At 50.6% G+C, this 20763-nt stretch overlaps 4 protein-coding genes across 11 annotated transcripts in view; 2 read left to right on the top strand and 2 right to left on the bottom strand.

Moving 5' to 3' along the window:
* WWP2 (WW domain containing E3 ubiquitin protein ligase 2) overlaps positions 1-199 on the bottom strand; it is a 36004-nt gene extending 35805 nt beyond the window's left edge. The window contains exon 1 of the mRNA XM_067004549.1: positions 85-199. The gene's annotated coding sequence lies outside the window, so the exon portion shown is untranslated. The remainder of the gene's footprint in view (positions 1-84) is intronic.
* Positions 200-246: 47 nt separating this feature from the next.
* On the top strand, positions 247-3039 carry NOB1 (NIN1 (RPN12) binding protein 1 homolog). Its single transcript, XM_067004551.1, has 9 exons — positions 247-403; positions 483-615; positions 698-831; positions 912-983; positions 1109-1246; positions 1367-1603; positions 1854-1951; positions 2092-2236; positions 2466-3039. The coding sequence occupies exons 1-9, from the start codon at positions 326-328 to the stop codon at positions 2733-2735; spliced, it is 1305 nt and encodes a 434-aa protein (XP_066860652.1). The 5' UTR covers positions 247-325; the 3' UTR covers positions 2736-3039.
* A 504-nt stretch (positions 3040-3543) lies between these two features.
* On the top strand, positions 3544-6100 carry NQO1 (NAD(P)H quinone dehydrogenase 1). The gene is made up of 6 exons (XM_013197691.3): positions 3544-4131; positions 4604-4768; positions 4842-4972; positions 5115-5228; positions 5329-5430; positions 5507-6100. The coding sequence occupies exons 1-6, from the start codon at positions 4125-4127 to the stop codon at positions 5810-5812; spliced, it is 825 nt and encodes a 274-aa protein (XP_013053145.3). The 5' UTR covers positions 3544-4124; the 3' UTR covers positions 5813-6100.
* A 2053-nt stretch (positions 6101-8153) lies between these two features.
* NFAT5 (nuclear factor of activated T cells 5) overlaps positions 8154-20763 on the bottom strand; it is a 58013-nt gene continuing 45403 nt past the window's right edge. For 7 of the 8 annotated variants that reach the window (XM_067004543.1, XM_067004545.1, XM_048050462.2 and 4 more), the window contains 4 exons: positions 20342-20490; positions 17390-19823; positions 16182-16428; positions 8154-15314 (listed from right to left, as the gene is read on the bottom strand). In XM_067004543.1, the coding sequence (XP_066860644.1) occupies positions 16190-16428; positions 17390-19823; positions 20342-20490 (2822 nt within the window). In that variant the 3' untranslated portion in view covers positions 8154-15314; positions 16182-16189. The remainder of the gene's footprint in view (positions 15315-16181; positions 16429-17389; positions 19824-20341; positions 20491-20763) is intronic. The other variant, XM_067004544.1, reaches the window with a different exon arrangement.

Raw genomic sequence — 20763 nt, forward strand, 5'->3', positions numbered from 1 at the left:
CCGGCCGTGCCCGTCCCGTCCCGTCCCGTCCCGTCCCGTCCCGTCCCCACGGGGCCCGGCCCGCTCCTGCCCCCCCCCCGTTACCGGCCACCGCTGCGCTCCCGCTTCCGGCTCCAGCGCCCGCCGTCATGTGACCCTGCCCGTCACCTGACCGCGTCACGCTCCCGGCGTGCCCCGCGCGCGGGCGGGCGGTGCGGCGAGGGGGGACTACACCTCCCAGAGTGCTCCGCGGCAGGAAACTACAGCTCTCAGCGTGCCGCGGGAGGGGGGACTACATCTCCCAGCGTGCCGCGCGGCGGCCGCGCTACGGGTGGCGGCGAGGGCCATGGGGCGTGCGGAGATGGCGCGCGTGGCGCACGTCGTGGCTGACACCGGGGCCTTCGTGTGCGGGGCCGCGCTGCAGGTGGGGGCGGGGCGGGCACCGGGGGGGGACCGGGGGGGGACCGGGGGCCCGGGCCCCGCGTGACGCCGCCGCCCCGCAGGATGTGGCGCTGAGCGTGTACACCGTGCCCGAGGTGCTGGCCGAGATCCGCGACAGGCCGACCCGCCGCCGCCTGGCCGCGCTGCCCTACGAGCTCCGCCTGCGCCGCCCGCGGCCCGACTTCGTGCGGCTCGGTGAGAGCGGGGGGGAACGGGGGGGGACCGGGGCCGGGCCGGGCCCTCCCGCGGCTGAGCCCCTCTCCCCCCCCCCCCCCAGTGACCGACTTCGCCAAGCGCACCGGCGACTTCCCGAGCCTGTCGGCCGCCGACGTGCAGGTGCTGGCGCTCACCTGCCAGCTGCAGGCCGACACCCTCGGGCCCGGCTGCCTCCGCCTGCAGCCCCCGGACAAGGTAAGGCGCCGCCACCGGGACACGGGGGGTGCGGGGGGGGGGGGCTGGGTGCCCGCTGAGCCCGGGCGCTGCCCCCCCAGGTGCGGCTCAGCTCCAGCCCGCGGCACCCCGAGGCCCCCCTGCACCTCGCCGGCTTCCACCTGCCCAGCAAGGTAAGGCACGGGGACGGGGCGCGGGTGGGGACGGGGTTTGGACAGGGATGGGGCACCCCCAGGGACGGGGACGCAGCCCTGCAGAGCCTGGGGCCGAGGCACCCCCGTGCCCTGCCCCACCGCAGCACAAGCGCCCGGGGAAAGGCCAGCGGCAGCCCAGCCCCGAGAGGAGCCAGGAGCCCCCCGAGAGCAACGAGTTCGGCTCCTTCCTCTACTGGAGGACACCTCTGCCCAGCATTGAGGATGAGCTGCAGGAGCTGCTGGTGAGCTGCAGTGTCCCGCTCCTCGCCGTGCTTGCTGCCCTGGGTCCTGGCTGACTTGTCCCAGCTCCTCTGCGTGGGAGCGCTGCGCGTGCCGTGCCCGACCGTCCGTATCCTCCCCAGGAAGCCCACGCCGTCTCCATTAGCCCAGAGACCACCGAGGAGCACCGGAGCCCAAAGGATGGGGACAGCGCCAAGGAACAGGAGGAGGAAGATGAGGAGGAGGATGAGGAGGAGAGCGACGACGAGGGTTGGATAACGCCCAGCAACCTCAAGCAGGTCCAGCAGGACCTGGGGCACTGTGACACTGCACCCGCTGACATCCAGGTCGGCTGCGTCACCACCGACTTCGCCATGCAGGTGGGTGCTGCCGCACGTGGACTGGCTCCAGCCTCCAGCTCAGCCAGCCCCGTGTGGGTGCTGTACAAAGAGCGGCTCCGTGATGCCTCCTTTAACCTTAAAAGCCGTCAGTTTTCTCCACAGCAGCGGCCTTTGCAAAGCCCGTCGGGGTTGCTTCCTTCAGCCTTTCTGGCTGCCTGGGCAGGCAAGCGCGGGCTGGAGCTTCTGGGCCCCCCCCGACGGCATCCCCCTCTCTCCTCCCTCGCTGCAGAACGTGCTGCTGCAGATGGGCCTCCACGTGCTGGCAGTGAACGGCATGCTGATCCGCCGGGCCAGGAGCCACATCTTGCGCTGCCACGGCTGCTTCAAGTGAGTGCTGCGCGTGTCGCGCTGCCAGGGCACGGGGTGTGCGGCGTTCCCTGGGTCTGGGCGACTGCTCCTCCTCCTGCTGAGCCCGGGTCCTGCAGCCCCGAGAAGCAGTAAATGCCCTCTGTCCCTTTGTCTCACAGGACAACCTCAGACATGACCAAGGTTTTCTGTCCCCACTGCGGTAACAAGACCCTGAAGAAGGTTGCGGTGAGCGTCAGCGATGACGGCAGCCTCCACATGCACTTCTCCCGCAACCCCAAGGTGCTGAACCCCCGGGGGCTCAGGGTGAGTACAGGCTGAGCTGGGCAGCCTGCGGCCGGTGGGATGGAGAGAACTTCTGACCCCAGAGAGGGTCGAAACAAAGCCATGATCGTCCTCCAGCTGTTCCACTTAACCCAAGGGCTTTGGGGTTTCATTTGCTAAGCCCTTCTCCAGAAGGCAGCCGTCGTAACGAAGTCCCTCTGAGCCGGAGCTGCTCCTGAAGCGACTCTAACAGCCTCCCTTCTCTTGGCAGTACCCGCTGCCGGCGCCGCAAGGAGGGAAGCACGCGAACAACCCCCACCTGGTGGAAGACCAGCCCTTCCCGCAGCAGCGGCTGTCCCGCAAGGCCAGGCAGAAGACCGACGTCTTCAACCCCGACTACGTCGCGGGGGTCTCTCCCTTCGCAGAGAACGACATCTACAGCCGTGCCGCCAACCTGCACATCCGCGACGCGGCCCTGGGTGCGGGCAGGAGGCGCCTGAACCCCAATGCCGTGACAAAGAAGTTTGTGAAGAGGAGGTAAAGGGCGGGACAGGGCCCTCCGCAGGGCGCTGTGAGGGAAGGGCTGTCCGCCAGGGCACTGCGCGGTGCCTGGTGGCACCGGGAGGGCGACCCGCCTGCAGCACCGGTGCCCGGCCTTTCCTTCTGAGCTTCTCTGCGTGCCTGAGGGGCAGAGCGACGGGTGACAAGTCTCTGCTTTGGGGAGGCTTTGACCCGGAGTGCCTGCAGCCACGGCGCTCGTGGAGGGCGTGGGTTGTGCGGAGGTTTTTGCTCTCCCTGGACTCCCCGGTAACCTGCAGGGCTGAGAATAAACACACAAAGCTGCAGCGTCGTGGCTCAGTCTTGTTTCCAGCGGAAGGGGGGCAGGGTTGTTGGGGCAGGAGGCACTGGCAGTGCCCAGGGGTTGTTTGTGCTCAGGGCACTCCCTGAAAACAAGGTTTTATATGCAAACAACACGCCCAGCCCAGCCTTTGCAGGGGCTGAGCACCCCTCTGCACGCACGCTGCAGCCACGTCTGCCCCGTGTGCCCCCCACGCCTGCTCCCACGGCCACCAGGACGTGGCCACACGTGTCCAGGGGTCTCTGCACACACGGCCGTGGTGGCCCCGTGTGCCACGGGCAGGTCTTGGCCTTCAGCAGGAGACGCTGCAGCCACGGGCAGGGTCCCTCCCGCTCCAGGACAAGGGGCAGGGCCCTGGGGCATCCCCAGGCTGCTGGCAGCGTTGTTTAACCCATCGGCAGCTCAGCACCACGCAGCTGTTCTCCTGCCAGTGGGATGGGGGAGAGAAGCGGGGGGGGGGGGGGGGTTAAAATCATGGATTGACAAGGACAGCTTAATAGGACAAGCAAAGAAGGGAAATAATAAGGCCACAGGCTGGGGTGTCCTTCCAGCAGCTGGGGTCACCGGTCCTGGCTGTCCCCTCCCAGCTCCTTGTGCACTCCTGGCTGGCAGGGCAGCGTGAGAAGCTGAAAAGTCCTCGCTGGGTTATGTAATCAGCATTGTTTTTTCCCAAATCCAAAGCATGGCACCGTACCAGCTGCTGTGAAGAAAATTAACCCTATTAACCCCAAAACCAGGAGACTGGCCCTGGCCCCCAGCACTGGGACACCAAACAAGGGGCAGTAACGAGGGGGCTGGCAGCTTGGTGGGAGTGAAAGCGGCACTGAGGGGGAGGCGTGGCTGCTCCAGACGGAGCACAATGCCCCCGGGCGCTGGGCACAGCAGGAACACGAGGCTGTACTCACCCCTTGGGCAGTGGTGCGGCTGAGTCACGGCACTGCACGCGCTGGCTGCACACCCAGCCTCCCGGGGACTCGTCCAGCCCTGCCCCGAGCGAAGTCCAGTAGCGAAGCATCCAGCAGCGGCAAGCAGTGCTCCAGCCCCGCTACCGGCAGCTGAGCAGCCCTGGCCATGGCAGGTAGGTCAGCACCAGCACCTGCACGGCCGGATCCTGCCCAGGGCCCCAGGACACGGCTCAGCCTCACCCACAGCCGACGAGCGGCACCGGGGCTGTGGTGCTCCCAGCCCCGGGCGTTTTCCCTTCCCTGCAGCCTGGCTGGCGGCGTTAATTGGGAGCAAGGATTAATTTACTGTGCTACCGGCTGCTGCCCTCATGGCCTTGGAGCTGCAACCTCTGTCATGGCACGGCATGGCACGGCCTGCTTGCTGTGCCCTACCACTGCAAAGTGCCTGGGGGCAGCTGTGGGGCTGGTGGGGGCCAGTGGGGCAGCCACAGGCCTCTGGGGGCCAGGGCCATCCGTGTGGGGGCTCCTTGCAGTGTCCATGGGGCACCCGCGGGTGCCTGCAGGACATCGTGGGTGCCCCCGGGTATATCCCTGGGGGGTCTGTGGGCCCTGCTGCGCGGGGTGCTGAGCTGCCCCTCCCCGCAGGACGCAGGGCACTGATCGTGCTGGCGCACCCGGAGAAGACGTCCTTCAACCACGCCATGGCGGAGGCGGCTGCCAGCACGCTGCGGGACAAGGGCTGGGACGTCACCATCTCCGACCTCTACGCCATGGGGTTCAACCCTGTGCTCTCGCGTCACGACATCACCGGTATGACCGCAGCCATCGCCCCTGCCAGCCCCGTGCCCCCAGCGGCTCCCCCCAACCCCCCGGCTCCCCACAGGGCCGCCCAAGGACCCCAAGCACTTCGTCTACGAGACGGAGATGGGACTGGCGTGGAAGGAGGGATGCCTCAGCAGCGACATCGTCGCCGAGCAGAAGAAGATCGAGGCAGCTGATCTGATCATCTTCCAGGCACGAGAGCAGGGAGAAATTCTCTCTTCGTTGGATGGGCTCTGGGCTGGTTTGGGGAGGTGGATCTTTGGGGGGGTCTCTCTTGGGGGCTGGGGGAGGCGGTAGTGCTCGCTGCCAGCCTCAGCGCCGCGTGCTCTCCCAGTTCCCATTGCAGTGGTTAGGGATGCCGGCCATCCTGAAGGGCTGGTTCGACCGCGTCATCATCCAAGGCTTCGCCTACTCCATGTCCACCCTCTACGAGCACGGGTGCTTCCAGGTAGGTGGCCGGGCTAGGGGCCGGGGGGGGACACCAGATGCTGGCCTTGCCCCCTGCAGTGGGGTCCTGCACCCCCTGCCTTCCCGCCTGCCATTTCCAGAAGAAGAAGGCCATGCTGTCGTTCACCACCAGCGGGTTGGAGTCCATGTACTCCCCCAGGGGCATCAACGGCGACATGAACGTATTCCTCTGGCCCATGCAGGTGGGGCTGGGGCTGGGGCTGGGGATGGAGTGGAGCCGCGGGGGCCGCACTGACACCTCCCCCTTCCCGGCGGCAGCGGGGCATGCTGCAGTTCTGCGGCTTCCAGGTGCTGGCACCTCAGATCTGCTACAGCATGCGGTACGTGACCCCCGAGGCACGGGCGCAGATGCTGAGCGCCTGGCGGAGGCGCCTGGCTTCCATCTGGGAGGAGAAGCCCCTCGGCTTCATCCCCAACAGCTGCTTCGAGCTGAGCATGGCGGCGGGCTTCGTGCTGAAGCAGGAGGTGCTGGCGCAGCAGGAGGGGCAGCCGCAGGGGCTGACGGTGGGGCAGCACCTGGGCAAGGCCTTTCCCCCCAACGAGCAGCTCAAGGCCCCAGAGTAAGCGCCAGAGGCCTCGGGGTACAGCTGGGCCCATCGCTGCCATGCGCCCAGCCCCGCGTGGCGAGGACGAGGCCTGGCCCCACATCCACTGCACTGCCAGGGCCAGGGGGGCATGAAGATGGTGCCCCAGCCCTTCATCTTTCTCTCTCTTTTTCTACTGTCTCTTTCCTGTCATTTTCCTGCATGAGTTTACTCAAAAGCGAGGTCTCGGGGAGCCGGGGGCTGCGGCATGGCCCTTGGTCGACACCGTCCGTGTGAACACAACCAATAAACTGCAGTCGGGAAATCAGCGGTGGTGTTGGTGCCGTGCCTGAGCCCCTTCCCCAGGCTACCCCAGGGATTCAATCGAGCCGGGGTTGCCCCGTGCCTACCCCAGACGTGGGCAGAAGCCCCCCAGACCGTGGGCCCCACGGCAGCACGGAGCAGCCCGGCTGCAGACAGAGCGTGGCAGGGCCCCATCCAGGGCCAGTGAGAAATTGGAGACTAAAACCAGCCCTAATTTCTCCTTCCCGTCCTTCCTGGGGAAGCAGGTCCTGGCACCTCACACATGCCATACAGGGGGGGCACGCCTGCACGCCCCCTCCCCAGGCCTGGGCACTGATTAAAGGGCTGCATTGCGAGGAATCGCACGGGCACACCAGGTTAACTACAGGCGAGGGGTCCGGCGGCCTCCCCGGCCCGCAGCGATTCCTGCAGAGGTGGAGGGAACGGGGAGCAGCCCGGCGGCTGCTCTGAGCTGCGCGGTGTTCGCAGCGGTGCCGGGGCCGATGACCGCACGTCACAGCAGGGGGAATGGGGAGGGATCCTTGGCGTGGGCAGCGAGCCCGGCACAACGCGGAAGAAACGCACAGAGGGCAGGGCACACGCAGCACACGTGGGACATTGCTGAGGCTCCAGAGCTGGGCTCGGGGAGCTGAGAGGGCGGAGGGCCCACAGGTCCCAGCCGGGGACAGAGCCAGCCAAGTACGGCGGCAGGTCCAGGGCAGAAGCTAAAGACCTGGATGCACCATTACAAAATAATCCAAAGAGTAAACCACAGAAATCACCGAAGCACCCCCTCCTTCCGCATCAACATGCACGAGCCAGGCTTGTTATTCCCTCCTGCACAGGGCTGCCAGCACACAGCTCAGCAGTGCTCAAAGCTCCACAGAGCGAGCTGCTGGAGCGTCTGTCACACAAATGCATTCTGTCCAGCTCTCGGGGTAAGTTCAATGTGTTTTCTTACCCCTGTTGTAATGCTGCTGTCCAGTAAGTGCAGAAAGCCTGTTTTACCAAGCAAAAAGACCAGCAAGACCTCTCCAGTTGGTTTTTAGGTGCTTGTGCTCTTGGGGCGCACGCGTTCCTTGCTCCAACTCACCGCCTGTTTGCCCTTGAACAACTTTCCTTGATGGTGCTGCGTGCCCAGACTGCTCTCCGCACAAGCCCAGACTTCTGCCAAATTTTACTTCTCCGGCTTTGCTCATCCCTGATGAAAATACTGAGAAGGAACTAACAGACCTGGCAGCGCCTTTCCCACAGAGTATCTTTTTCAACCTTGTCCCAAAGACTGTAACCACATTTACCGAGGCATATTTTCTCTGAAATCAATTCACCATATTTCCATTGGTTTTATTTTCATCCAGCAAAGCTACAAGGCAGGTTTTCTAGGATTTGGCATTGCCGCCAGCAGCCGACCCGGCCCAACGAGCTGAGCCGAACGTGCACAGGGTGAAGCTGCTGCCAACCCCGCAGGGAGGCACCGGGGGGACGCAGCTGGGCCTCGGCCTCTCCGGGTCACCTCAGGCACATCGGCATGACCACAGCAAGGATGCAGCTGCACGGGGATTGTGCCGAGACACACGGGAACTGAGGCCTGGGCACAAACTCTTCTCTTCTGCCAGAGGCAGCATCCCCAGCCGCCTCTGGAGAGCCCCCGCCGGAGCTGTGGGAGGGCTGAGCACATCCCCCTCGGCCCCTCAGAGGGGATCCCACCTCAGGCCGACCATGAAAATAACCTCGAATGCTTTGAAGTTACAAAGCTGTGGCGTGGGTAGTAAGCCACGTACATGACTGTGGACTTACAGCGAAGTCGAGAAGAAACACTGCAAGTTGTTTTGTGTTTTTTTTCCAAAGTGCGTGCATGCCACAGTGCCTTTCCTTATGCAACAGCTCGAGCAGGATACACCAAAGCCCCAAATCCACACGTGCTCGTCTTCCCAGTGCTTCCTGAGCTGGCAGCCACAGGGTAACCGGAGGGATTTATTCCACACTCAATGGCCACTTTCTCTTGGCAGAGGGAAGATGCCCTTGGGAAAAAAAACAAAACAAACCAAAAAAACACAACAAGACTTTACACTGCAAAATGAAAACTTTCATTGTTTTATTCTTGACTGCAGCTGTTTACAGAAATATAGTTGCGAGTATACAAATGTCCCAATAGAAGCAAAATATTTTTTTTAATATTTAACAAGTTATCACAGGATAGCTAAAAACATAGATGCAAATGAAATATCCCCTCATAGAACAAACTGAAAACACTGGGTATCAGTGCTTTGAAATCCCATCTACGAAAGCCATATACACAGAAATGCACGAAGGAATATCTGGTGCTACTTTCACATTGCAGGACAATGGAAAAGGCAGCTCAGCAGTTGATCAGTGCACTCCAGAAAAACATGGCAGAAAGGCAGGTAAGCCACTCAAGAAAGATGCAGGCATTAACAGAGGTAGAAAGCTCTCAACTTTTTTGGAGCTTACTCATTAGCAACAAGCACGTATGTAAAAATTTGAAATGGCCTCATTTCAAATAGCGTTTGGAATTAAAAAGCTTCAGGAATACTGGGGTCTTTTAAGCAGGACACTGGAACTGGTTCCCAGTTCTCCCATCCCTAGCAGTGCCACTCTCTTTTGAACAGGGAGAGCTCTGCTCTCCCAGCCTGCGGAGCCGCCGCGCGCTCGTGCACGGGGATCTGTCTGGGCAGGGGATGCTCAGGCCAGGCCTTCACCCAACTTACCAGGGGGCAGCTCCATGGACTAAAAAGAAGTTTAAACAATTTACGTTATCTGAACATAGGACCCTTTGCTAATCTGAATACAAAAAACTTGCACGTAATTAGAGTATTTTACAGCGGGCTGTGGATGGGCGTGGGAATTTTGGAGTCTGAACTGAGCACTTGCAAGGAGAATTTCGGTGAGAATCCCATGGCAAGCAGGGAAATGCTCACATTCCTCACCCTCATCCCAGTACACCTGAGCATTAGAAGCAATTTCATAAACTGTAACAGCAAGAACTAGAGAAGATCATCTCCAGAAGCGGTGGAGATCAGGCTAAAAAAGAATACACTTGCTTTCGGTTTGGCAGAGATGCTTTGAAAACGCCTGTAACGAGACAACGGTGTCTATTGATCAACCTAACGCCAAATTGCTGTGGAATACATCTGGTTTGGCAAGAAGAATCACGGTGGACTAATGCATGCTCTTGATTTTACATTCCGGATTTCCTTAGAGTTTCATCGCTCACACAATCTGTAAGAGCTCGGAACAAGTTGGGGCGGCGTTCCTCACGGCTAGGAACCAGGGAGGGAGCTTTCACACGGTTTCAAGGAGAGCGCTTTAGCCATCAGCTACTTCAGTACAAAGCAAAACCAAAATGAAAGATGCTTCCCCTTACACGCAAGAATCAGAACAGAAGAGGAATGACCGACAGATTACGTTTCCTCATCCCGATTCAAATGCAACCCAGCTGAGCAGCAGCCGGCATCCTTTGCTACGCAAGAATGATCAATAACCCCCACCGGGAAAGAACTGCTCGTGTCAGTTCAGCTCCTACTGAGCACCACAAACACCACTACTGTGTCTGTACGGGCTGCTAGGAGACTCAGGGAGCTGCCCTCCACACCCACATTTGCCAAGGCACTCGGGGAAAGCTGGCAGAGGAGCACATGGATGCAGAAAGCGAGTGCTGCTGCCGAGCCCATCCAGTGGGCAGACCCCTAACCAAAGCTGTCAGTTCTACTGCTTGGTTACATCATGTTTGCAACTATTAATAAAAATATATAAAAATACAAAAGTGTACAGCTGTTTTAAACAGTCACTTTAACCCCACGGACATCAGTGAAGTTCAAAAGCAGGGCAAGTTTCTGAAGCAACTCACATCCAGTACTTGAAGGCGTTTATACAACTATTAATGAGCTACTACAAAAACCTCGGCAGATGAACTCATACGAAGGAAAATTAACATTATTTCAGGCTTATAAAAATGTAAATATTAATAATAGTCTACGCATATGTCTACCACTATTTATAATAGATATGATTCCTCTATATACATATGTACAATCCTAGAATATACAGGCATTGCATATTTACATACCTATACAGATGAAAGGAAAAGCCTCTCCTGTGTAAGCCTCTCCTCACAGCCCCATGCTCACCCAAGTTTATCACATTTCAAGCAGGGATCCTCTGCGCTCGACACTCAGCCTGCAAGTGCACAGACGGATGGATGCACCTGGGTGTACCCTCAGGTGACTGCTGCCGTTCCTAACTGGCATCAAGCACAGTCACCAGCGATCAAGTTCTCTTCTCACTTCCAACCTCCAGCTCAGAGCATGCAAAGCAATTCCTTCTCCTCGCTCGTTTCTAACGCTCAGAGAAATGTCCACAATCCTTTATACTCCTCTCCTGTAACTACTCTGAAAAAGTAACCTGACTACTGTCATACAGATGCGTGACATTCCAAAATTGTCAGTAAAAGCCCCTACCAACTCCTTGTGAAGGTGCATGCGCATGCCTGCACGCACACAGGCGCTTGGCAGCAGCTATGTGCAGCTCCAGCCCAACAAAAACCTTTCTGATTTAAACTACGTTTTAAGATGAATGCAAGCTTCTCACTTGTTTGGTATTCTTTCCGAAGACTCTGCAGAGATAATAGGAGTGGAAACTCTGTTCAGGCAAGTCTTCTTTTCAAAAACTAGATCCTAAATCAAAACTCACAGATTTTCAGTCTTGATCCCCTTACCTAAATGGGGGGAATGCCCATTAATACAGCTGCCCAGGTCCTTAGCATTTCCAGTTTTAAAAAAAGCCAAATTTACAAATGTTTAACTGTTGATGTTTTATTCTATCATAAAACTAAATTGAAAGTAATCACCCTGCCAACAATTAAAAGATAATTAGAATGGTCGATGATTAAACATCTACTTTGAAACTGTAAGGCTGAAATTGTTCCTTCAACTATTTTTATGTTAAATAGCAAAGCATTTGGCTTGAGTAAGTGCTGAAAGAATACGGAGTGAAGAGGCAATTAATAACAAAACGTGGACTTGCTAATTAAGCAACAAAGCACCAGTAACTTCCTGCCAGAGGAGATGTTCAGCTAAGAATTTTGTGTATTACATTATTCATAGAATCATAAAATCATAGAATATCCCGAGTTGGAAGGGACCCATAAGGATCATCGAGTCCAACTTCTGGCACCACACAGGTCTACCCAAAATTTTAGACCATGTGACTAAGTGCACAGTCCAAACGCTTCTTAAATTCGGGCAGGCTTGGTGCAGTGACTACTTCATATGAGTATTTTTTATTATTCTTAACAACGCACAAGCAGATGAGAAGTCACAACTGGTGGTTAGCAGAGAGGTCTCCACAGATTTTAATCTGTGCCAAGAAATCATTGTTCCTCAAACCGTCACGTACCGCAGACGCTGTGCAGAGAGCGGATCGCTGGTGCTTCAGAGGCACACGCAGCTGGAGAGCGCAGCCCACGTTTAACGTGGAGGGTCAGAGAACGACTCTTAGGAGGGAGCTCAAGCAGCACAGAAGACAACACGCAGAAAACCCATCCGAGCAATGCAGCTCTAGCTTTTCATTTTCCATCTAGTAATATCTTTTATACTTAACTGCTGCTTTGTGGATGTGATAGCAGGTTCTCCTTTATAATTATGTCAGGAGATTAAAATTTAGAGACCGAAAGTCTCAGTATCTCCTCACTTTCTCAACAAGAATGGATTAGACTTGAACACCACTCTCTCAGCTCTGCAGGCAAGCACTCCATCTGCTCGCAGCCTAACAGGCACACCAGCGTGAACATGCAGGGGAGTAAACAAAGGGATTAAAAATGCAGAATAAGCTCCAATTATCAATATCAACTGCTTAATCACAAAAGTAAATGTTCAGGACTGATAAAATACAGATGTGGCTCACACTGTTCTCATGTCTTTCTGCCATGAAATCCTGCAAGCTGTCCTCAAGTTCTTTATTGGGTTATCAAACCTCTCTCTTTATCCCTCCTAACAGCTGTTTGCAAGCAGCAGTTCAAGCACTAATCAACCACTGAGCAATCTTTTCATTCATAAGACAAATACTTTTTGTAACCAAATCACATGTTCAAAGTGTTGCACATTTAAACATTGACCTAAAATGGAACAAGATAAATTTAAACACAAGAAATGTTATCCAGAAGTGAAAAAATATGATAGCACAGCCCTTTTTTTTTCTTTTTCTTTTTTTCTTTTTTTTTTAATAAGCAGCCTAAAATACACACGCAATTCAAACATACCCTTCCCCTGGAGCTGTAGCAGTCTTGGTATAAAGTTCTCTTTTGGACACCCATCTTATTAAATGAAGAATTGGTCCCTGGTGACTTGGCACTGACCAACAGCACTTCAACATAAGGATACACCCCTTCAAAACAATAGAACAAACTAAAGCAGCATACGAGTGAATTTATCATTCCTATTACTTCTGTGTATGAAGGCCCCAGATGACACGCAACAGTTTGTCCTGGGACTGCAATCCTGCGAAAGCCACCAGTTCGTTTTTGAGAAACTGGCTACTGACTTCCCCAACCATCTGCAAATTGTTTCGGTCCATAATTAGCAGTCTTCTACGCATCCTCATACAGGATTTAGTCAATTCTGCAAGATTGCCTTTTTCATATCATGAACCATAACAGGATTTTGTTAATATTTTCTCTTAGTAGGAAAAAAAAATAAAAATCACAGGAAGAAAAATTATGGTTTGGGGTTATAAAGCAGCTCTGGACAGTAAGAAGCAGGGAATTCTTTTTCTCATGATTAGAACTTTAAACATTTTAGCGTAATCATAAATTAAAAGTTAAAACATAGAGGCACTAATAATAAAATATTAAATAGACGTGATAGTGGATAAAAGCTGAATGGCTCATTCTGAATGAAATCCCATTTTTCTATATATGCCTAAATGCCTACAGGTTTCCTTACTAGATTGTATTGCTGAGTGACAGACACACCAAAACACACAGTGAAGCTTCTCATAGCCAGTTGGAACAATAAATTGCCTGATGGAATGGCGAGAGATGAACAAGTTATTTATGTTGCAAAAAGTACTTAAATACTCAATAAAGACATAACAAACCCCACCCCACCCCCACTGTTATCAGACGCCACGTTGTGGTAGAACATCAGACAAACTCACAAATTTACCACAAAAATGTGTGGCAAAAAGAATATTTTATATATATGTATATATATAAATTTTTATATTTATGCCAATGTACTCACTCAGTACAAATAGCAAAATAGTATACCATTTCCTAAATACAAAATATAGCTTTCCAAAAAAATGAAACACACATTAGATATAAACCATCCAAAACTTGAACGATTGAAAACTGTATTCAAAATTAAATGACCCAGAGCAGGTCTCTTTCTGAAAAGTTCCCTTCATATCGGCAAGAAGCCTTACTACTGAAAACGTAATTCAATGCCTCTCAATGAGAGAGAGAAAGAGAGAGACAGAAAGAGAAAAGAAAGTTATGACAGACTGACACACAGGAAACAACATTAAAACAAACAAAAACTCTACACGGCTCAACTAAGCACACGAGTTAGGGAAAAAACACAGTAAACAGACTAGAGTTACTTAAAAACCATTTACAGACTACTCTTTGTTATTTAAAATAACAAAACTGAAAAATGACATGATACCAGCTACACTATACCGAGGCATAATAGCCATACATGACAGCTGTTCGGCTCTAGCTGCGCTAACAGCTTTCTACGTGCAGAAGGAGAAGGAACAAGTATCGGGACGAGGCTGTAGTGAGATATCACAAAACCTTCTGGACTGTTGGAGCACCCGAGAAATTCACATGCCTCACAACACAACTGCATGGTTTGGAGTGGGTTGTCTTTACTTTCTGTAACAAGTCGTCTTTTTTTTCATTGAAACTTGACAATCTAGAAGCTATACTTGGGGGACTGTCAGTAGGAAAAAAAAACGCTTCGAGTTTGCAATGAGCTCAATATGCTCCAAAAACGCAACAGCTCAGGATGACGTGAAATTTTCAAGAAAGCGTAAAAATGATTTAATTAGCCCCCTACTTGGAGTAAAGTCAAACTGGAGATTTACAACAGCAACAGCTGGAAACTGACTGGTTAAGGGGGTTTCTTGCATTTGGAGGGAAGTGGAAAAATTGTTTCCTCTTTCCTTAATCCTTATTTCTCAGAGCTTCTACTGACTAAGCAATTTAATACCACGACAGTAGGTGCCATGGATTCCTAAAAGCTGCTTCTGATCTTTAAAGCCAGTAGATATCTATAACGTTTTTAAAAAACACAATGTGAAACCGAGGAAGAGAGAAGGAAAAACATGGGAAGAACAAAAGGGAGAAGACTGGTTTGAAAATGGATAAAGCAGCTTTAACGAGATCTGACCCACACGGTCAGAGCATGAGACACAAAAGGAGCTGCTTCCTTAGCCAGGCAGAATGTTCCTTTCAAGTGGAAGGTATTTAAGAGGATAAGATTTTTAGAGTATAATTTAATTAAAAGTTCCCCTTCATTTCTTCATTTTGTTAGAGCCACCAAACCCTTTCTCTATGTACAGGTACATGTAAGAGACACAGAAAACCGTTAATCACATTCTCAGATGGGAAGCACCCACCTCTGTTCGGCTATCTACAGTAGCAAGCAATTCTCTGCTTGTTTATTATAAGTATCAATATTTTCATTGCCACCTACTGCAATTAATAAATCACAGTATTAGCTCTCCCACTTAACTGTAAAACATGCAATCCCTTCACTTACTGATAGCTATGAGTCATGGCTCATGTCACGGGTATTTGATGTTTCTGCTTCACTAGCTTTTCTAATCAAAAGAGGGGATGTGAAGAAGGAAGAGGAGGAAAAAAGTAAACATGGTAACATGTATTACCTTCTAACAACAATAATAACTGACCAGATATGCTTCAAATTCAAAGAGCATCCCACTCTCAGTGGGCATTAGGAGTCGGGTAACAGTACGACCCCATGCCCGAGTAAAACAAAGCATAGCTTTTCAGCATTATTGGCACTATGAATCTTGAATCTCAAATACTACAATCACAGCCTTAGGTGCTAGACACTGCAACTGGCCACATATGTGCTCTTTAGAGAAGAGGGCCACTTTTTGACAGGAGCAATCAGTTCCACGCTGCCTAATCCAGAGTCACAAGGTTTGAAAGGATCTACGAAGTCCTCACCTCTTTCTTCACTGAAGTTCTGCGGGAAAAAAGGCAAGCAAAAATAGTTAGACAATTAACAAAAGTCATCCTCTTACTTCTAAGTAGTTACTTCACCTTGAAAGTGTCCTTCACAAGCAGACATGAAACTATGAGTAATATCAGAATGCAGCACTCATTCAAACAGCAGGATTACTTTCCTTCCACTCAAGTTCATAACTTCACTCAAAACACTTTCACTTAAGTGAAGCTTCTGGGAGATTTGGGGTGTCAACCCGCTTTGCTAAAGCCAAGTTACATACTGTGGACAATACTAGATTCCAGAGTCCTACTGTTCTCAGTACTCATTTGTAATCAAAGCCTCTTTCACCTCTCTGAAAAAGGCATCTTCCAAGAGCAGAATGTTTCCTCGAAAGAGCCAATCCTGTCAGCTCGTTTTTAACAGTCTCACCACGGGACACATGATACCCGCCATATTCTACCGAAACTTGTTTTCACATTACATTATTGTAACCCAGAAGGCAACTTCAGAATAGCACAGACTTGAGGTGTGTTACCCAATAAGCCTTAAGTTTTTATACCTCCAACCATATTTTATAATGCTTTTATCTGCCAAGCTGTCAGAGATTCACTCGCTCCTTCCTACTAAAGAACTGGACTGTAATAGCAGATGACAAAACACACAGCGATCAAACAATAAACCTGTCTCAGCCAACTGTTTCACCGAAATTCTGACCTTTGACTGTTTTAAATCACCCTTCATTCTAACCACTGATAGTATGTTCTTAATTCAGCATTACTGATATTTTAGCTGACCTCCTAGAGCATGGTGATACAGTCATGGGGAAAACTTGCTGAACAAACGGCGTGGCAGGAAAGAACCTGTAAACCCAAACACATTACTTACTTGCCTAACTAAAACGAGCCAGCCATGTTGTTCCCCTGGTTTTGCAATGACACAAGCAGATCATCTATTTTCTCAATATTCTGATTGGGTGCCATAGCTGAAGGCAGAGGAGAAGTCTCAGGTAGCTGCTGGGAGAGAAGCGTTGGCACTGCTGCTTGTCCCTCACCCTGTGGCTGACCTGGCTGACTTATAGCCATCAACTCATCTGGCAGTGCAGCTGGTCCAGAAGGTAGCAGCTGGCCGCAGTCTGTTAAGTAGAAAGTGAAGAACAAAAGGACCATTTAAATTAGATTAATGCATGTAGTAAATCGGCCAAATTCTTTATACATATCTGTATTGACTATAAAGTCTGTAGAAAGTTACAGGCAGTTTTGTTCACATGATAGCTTTTGGTTATCACTCCCTCAAAGTACAAGCACAAGCTCAAGGTATACACATGGTCTTATGGACTCTGTATTATACCTATTAATACCTTTATATATATGTGTGTATATATATATATATATATAAAAGCAATATATAGCTAGAAGAAAAACAAGATGTGCAGCACAGAGAAGTATTGGGTATGCCCACGCTTTGTCTTGATAAATTACAGCTGTGTATTTCTCAGGTCAGGAACGCACAGCCCTTTACAGACAGATGAAGCGATCTGTATCCCAAAGAACTTACAATAAGGGCTGGGTTCAGAGATGAGATATAGAAAAATGCAGACTTATAAAGTTAAGGGAGTTTCAAATACACTTCAACAGACAGTTTTCTGAACTACGCAGCCTCAAAAATTTTTCCTTTTCTTCAACAATGTGTGGAAAAAGTAATTGCAGAAACTTTGAAAACCAAATACAGTAGAAAAAGATTAGTGGAGATGTCTTAAGAGAAAATACTCTTTTTTTTTGCAGGTGTATAGATATATTATTTGTATATCTATTGTCAATATTATATTTTATATTTCTATATAGATATACATAAAATTCTAGGTTGTTTCTGTTGCATACTAATTCTAAGTGTAAGAAACCAACAGGTATTTAAGCTGAGAGTTCTCTTACATTGCTAAGAGCAACATGAATACATACACCCTCAATTGTACTGCTACATTACTTATCTCAGGAGTTTCTGAAAAGTAAATATAGAATTGAACAATCATTATCTTGTGGACTCCAGTTAGTAGCTCTTCTAAACTCCAAGCTCTGAATTAGGCATCTACCACTTACTGTTCTGAATGCCAAACAGGAATATTCCTGAAGTTTGCTGAGATGAAGCAGGAGAATTCTGCAGCTGGTTGATAGCACCTCCTGCTGCGTTGTGAAATAAAGAAGCTTGCTGCTGTGGAGGAGAAGCAGTTCCTTGCATTCCTGCCATGCTGTTTTGGGAAGAGAACATAGGAGACTGCTGTAGCTCTTGCTGGCTCATACTGTTCTGCAAGGCAGACATGGAAGCTGAAGAGATGAAGAGGGTGACCTGTTGCTCTTGAGAACTTGGTGACCCTTGGACCAACTGAATTTGGGGTGAGTTATGGAAGATGGCTGGCTGCTGTGCTTCGGCCTGGTTGGATCCAGGATTCTGTAGAGAAGACACTGTAGTTTGACTCTGGAATTGCATGGGCTGCTGCTCCTGGTTCATCGGTGCCATGTTCGTCTGTGGATGAAAAATGGATTGGCCTTGTTGCTCCTGATTAGTAACTGGGTTTTGGTTCGGGTTGAAAATCATGTTTTGTTTTTGAGAAGCAATTGTACTCATTGCACTTTGATTACTGAACATCATGTTCTGCTGCTGCTGCTGCGGCTGCTCTTGAGATGGAGGACTACTCTGAATAGCAACTATTGAATGCTGAGGCTGGAAGATAGCTCCTTGTTGGTTCTGGGGGATTGAACTGGATTGGATGGAGCCCATTGATACTTGAGGCTGAAACAAACCTTGCTGAGCAGGCTGAGTCTGCGGCTGTTCTTGGGGAAGCATAGAACTCTGGATATGAGCTATCTGTGTCTGCTGTTGGAAGGAAGGTGGTTGCTCAGTGTTTGTTGCTGCCTGAAGAGGAGAAATGGAATTCGGGCTTGTAAAGAACGACATCTGTTCTTCTTGAGATGCTGGGTTGCTTATTGAACTCTGGGAAAGGAACATGTTGGCAGACTGCTGGTCTTGAGGAACTGAAGAGCTCTGTAATACGCCCATGGTGCTCTGTGAGTGGAACATTGGAGGCTGCAATTGGTCAGAGGAATTAGTACTGGTCTGGTTGTGGACAATGGAATTTGGACTGTGAAAAATGGAGCCTTGTGTTTCCTGTGGTATATTCTGAGTATCACCAATAGGATTCTGAGAATGAAAAAGCTGAGCTTGTGAGTGTGCAGACTGCTGCATAAAGTTTGCTGACTGAATAGACATGATTTCTCCGCCCTGCTGGAACAGACCACCCCCTTGTTGTTGCGCTCCACTTGCCTGAACAGACATCATGTTTTTTGTAGATGAAAAGAGATTAACTTGAGGTTGATTTTCTCCACTGTGCTGCATTTGAACCATGGTCTGAAATACAGGATTCTGCATCTGTTTACTCTGTCCTGAAGCTTCCTCTCCATCTGCAGAACTTGATGCCTGAAACATATTAGGCCCATTGTTAGAGACCTGCTGCTGAGCAGTCGGAGTAGTCTCACTTCCAGAAACACCAGGAGATGAAGAGAATAATTCACACTGCATTTGCATGTCTTCGCTTGTTGACAACCCACTCATTATATGTGAAGCCTGCTGGTAAACAGGTGACTGTTGGAGGGCTCCGTTCCCTGAAGTTGTTGAAGAGAACAAATCAGACTGCATTTGCGTGGCAGCCTGGCAAATGTTTTGTTGGATTCCTATCACCATTGCTGCGGAAGTCTCCATTGCCTGCTGCTGCTGCTGTTGCTGCTGCTGCTGATTGGACAACGCATTTTCAGGCTGTGAATGAACATTTTCACCTCTTCCAGGCAAAAGGTTCTCTGGTCTGGAATGGACAGCTGTCTCTGATGAGGAAAATATCCCAGGATTTACACTATTTTGTATCTGACTAACTTGCTGAAAGATATCTGCATTTAGCTGATCTTGAACATCCTCACTGCTCTCTGACCCAGAAAATAAAACAGAAGATAACTGCTGTTGAGCTTCCAGTACCTGCTGCACCAAGTCAACATTTCTACTGCTGCCTGTGGCAGTGTTAGTTGGAAAATTTCCAGCTTGCAGTTGCTGTATTGTGTTCTGTAACTGACTCACACCGCTTGCTGATGAGAAAATACTTGATGAAATCTGTTGCTGTAATGCCTGTGCTGGTTCTGATAGTGTAGACTGTTGTGTCTGTGATCCATCAGTTAATTGTGACAAAGTGACTACCGTGCCATCTGATTGCAAAACTTCTCTGGTTTGGGAATCTCTCGTTTGGAACTGTGCAGCTTGCTGCAATAATGCGTCACTGTTCTGCAGCTGAGCTGGAGTAGAAACTGCTGAAAAGCTACCAGGCTGGGAAATGTCCTGTGTTTGGATTGTAGTTAGGGTCTCTGGATTATACACCTTCGGCTGTATTTGTTGCTGCTTTTCACTTTCAGAAGGTAAATGGGAAGCAGAAGTTGGTATGCCAGACATGCTGCTTTCCAATGTTTGTTGAGTTGGTCCGACCACCTTCGAAGCCTGAAAAGAGCAGCAATACATTAAGCCATTCACATGCTTATTCAGGTTACACTTATCAGATTTCCACCAGTCCGTGATGTTCAGGAAAGACCAGATGGAAGATTTGATGGCTATGCATCTTTCCATACATAACCAGAGGAGCAAGCAAATGACTGGGAAAACAACGGAAATGCTACTTCAAGGACAAGTCATAGCACAATTTGATGAAAGCAATACCGAGAAATTATTTAAAAAATCGTCACAGTAATTTACTCGTTCTGTGTCACAGGACAAAAAGAACATTCATCATAGCATCACTCACTAACCAATCACTGCTGGCATGCAGGGACAAGATAAGTTACTTTCAAAGGAAATTGTCCATTACTTTAATCATGCTCTGTGATCATGCGTTTTGGCCAGACTGATCTTGGATGTGACATTTCCCATGCGTTCCTCTTCTCCACTCTGCACCATCAGGACACGGGCTGATGAGATTAATACTATTAAAACCAGTATCTTCAGATCACAATCAAACTTACCTTGAAGACAGGGGGAGATCTTTTTTCTGCGCTTACTTCCATTGGAGCCACATCTTCATTCTTAATCATACTGCTTGGTATAAGTGGAGTTATCAAGGCACTAGGAAGAATATTTACGTTCTCCGGGTTACAAGCGGTGGCATTCACTGCTGCAGTCACAAACAAAGAAAAGAAGGGAAATGAAATGTTAACATCCACCATACAAAGCACGGTTTTCTAGTCGTGGCCTGCTTCCCATTTAACTTTTGAGCCCCGCCGTAAGAGCTCGCATTCTCTCGTAAGATGCTAACATGCAAAGAGATCACTGCAACCATTTGGATACTTCAAGTAATCCTAGAGATTTACAGTAATATCAACGTTTTTATTTAACTCTATCTTTTTGGGCCAGGACAATCATCCACCGACTGCCTGGAAGTGCAAAC

This window comes from Anser cygnoides, chromosome 12 (genome assembly GCF_040182565.1).
Source record: "Anser cygnoides isolate HZ-2024a breed goose chromosome 12, Taihu_goose_T2T_genome, whole genome shotgun sequence".
Lineage (NCBI taxonomy): Eukaryota > Metazoa > Chordata > Aves > Anseriformes > Anatidae > Anser > Anser cygnoides.

Coding starts and splice junctions, on each gene's coding strand:
- NQO1 (XM_013197691.3), top strand. Junction 4,973..5,114: donor CTGATCTGATCATCTTCCAG/GCACGAGAGCAG, acceptor GTGCTCTCCCAG/TTCCCATTGCAGTGGTTAGG. Junction 5,431..5,506: donor TATTCCTCTGGCCCATGCAG/GTGGGGCTGGGG, acceptor TCCCGGCGGCAG/CGGGGCATGCTGCAGTTCTG.
- NOB1 (XM_067004551.1), top strand. CDS start 326: ATGGGGCGTGCGGAGATGGCGCGCGTGGCGCACGTCGTGGCTGACACC. Junction 1,952..2,091: donor CGCTGCCACGGCTGCTTCAA/GTGAGTGCTGCG, acceptor TTTGTCTCACAG/GACAACCTCAGACATGACCA. Junction 2,237..2,465: donor TGAACCCCCGGGGGCTCAGG/GTGAGTACAGGC, acceptor TTCTCTTGGCAG/TACCCGCTGCCGGCGCCGCA.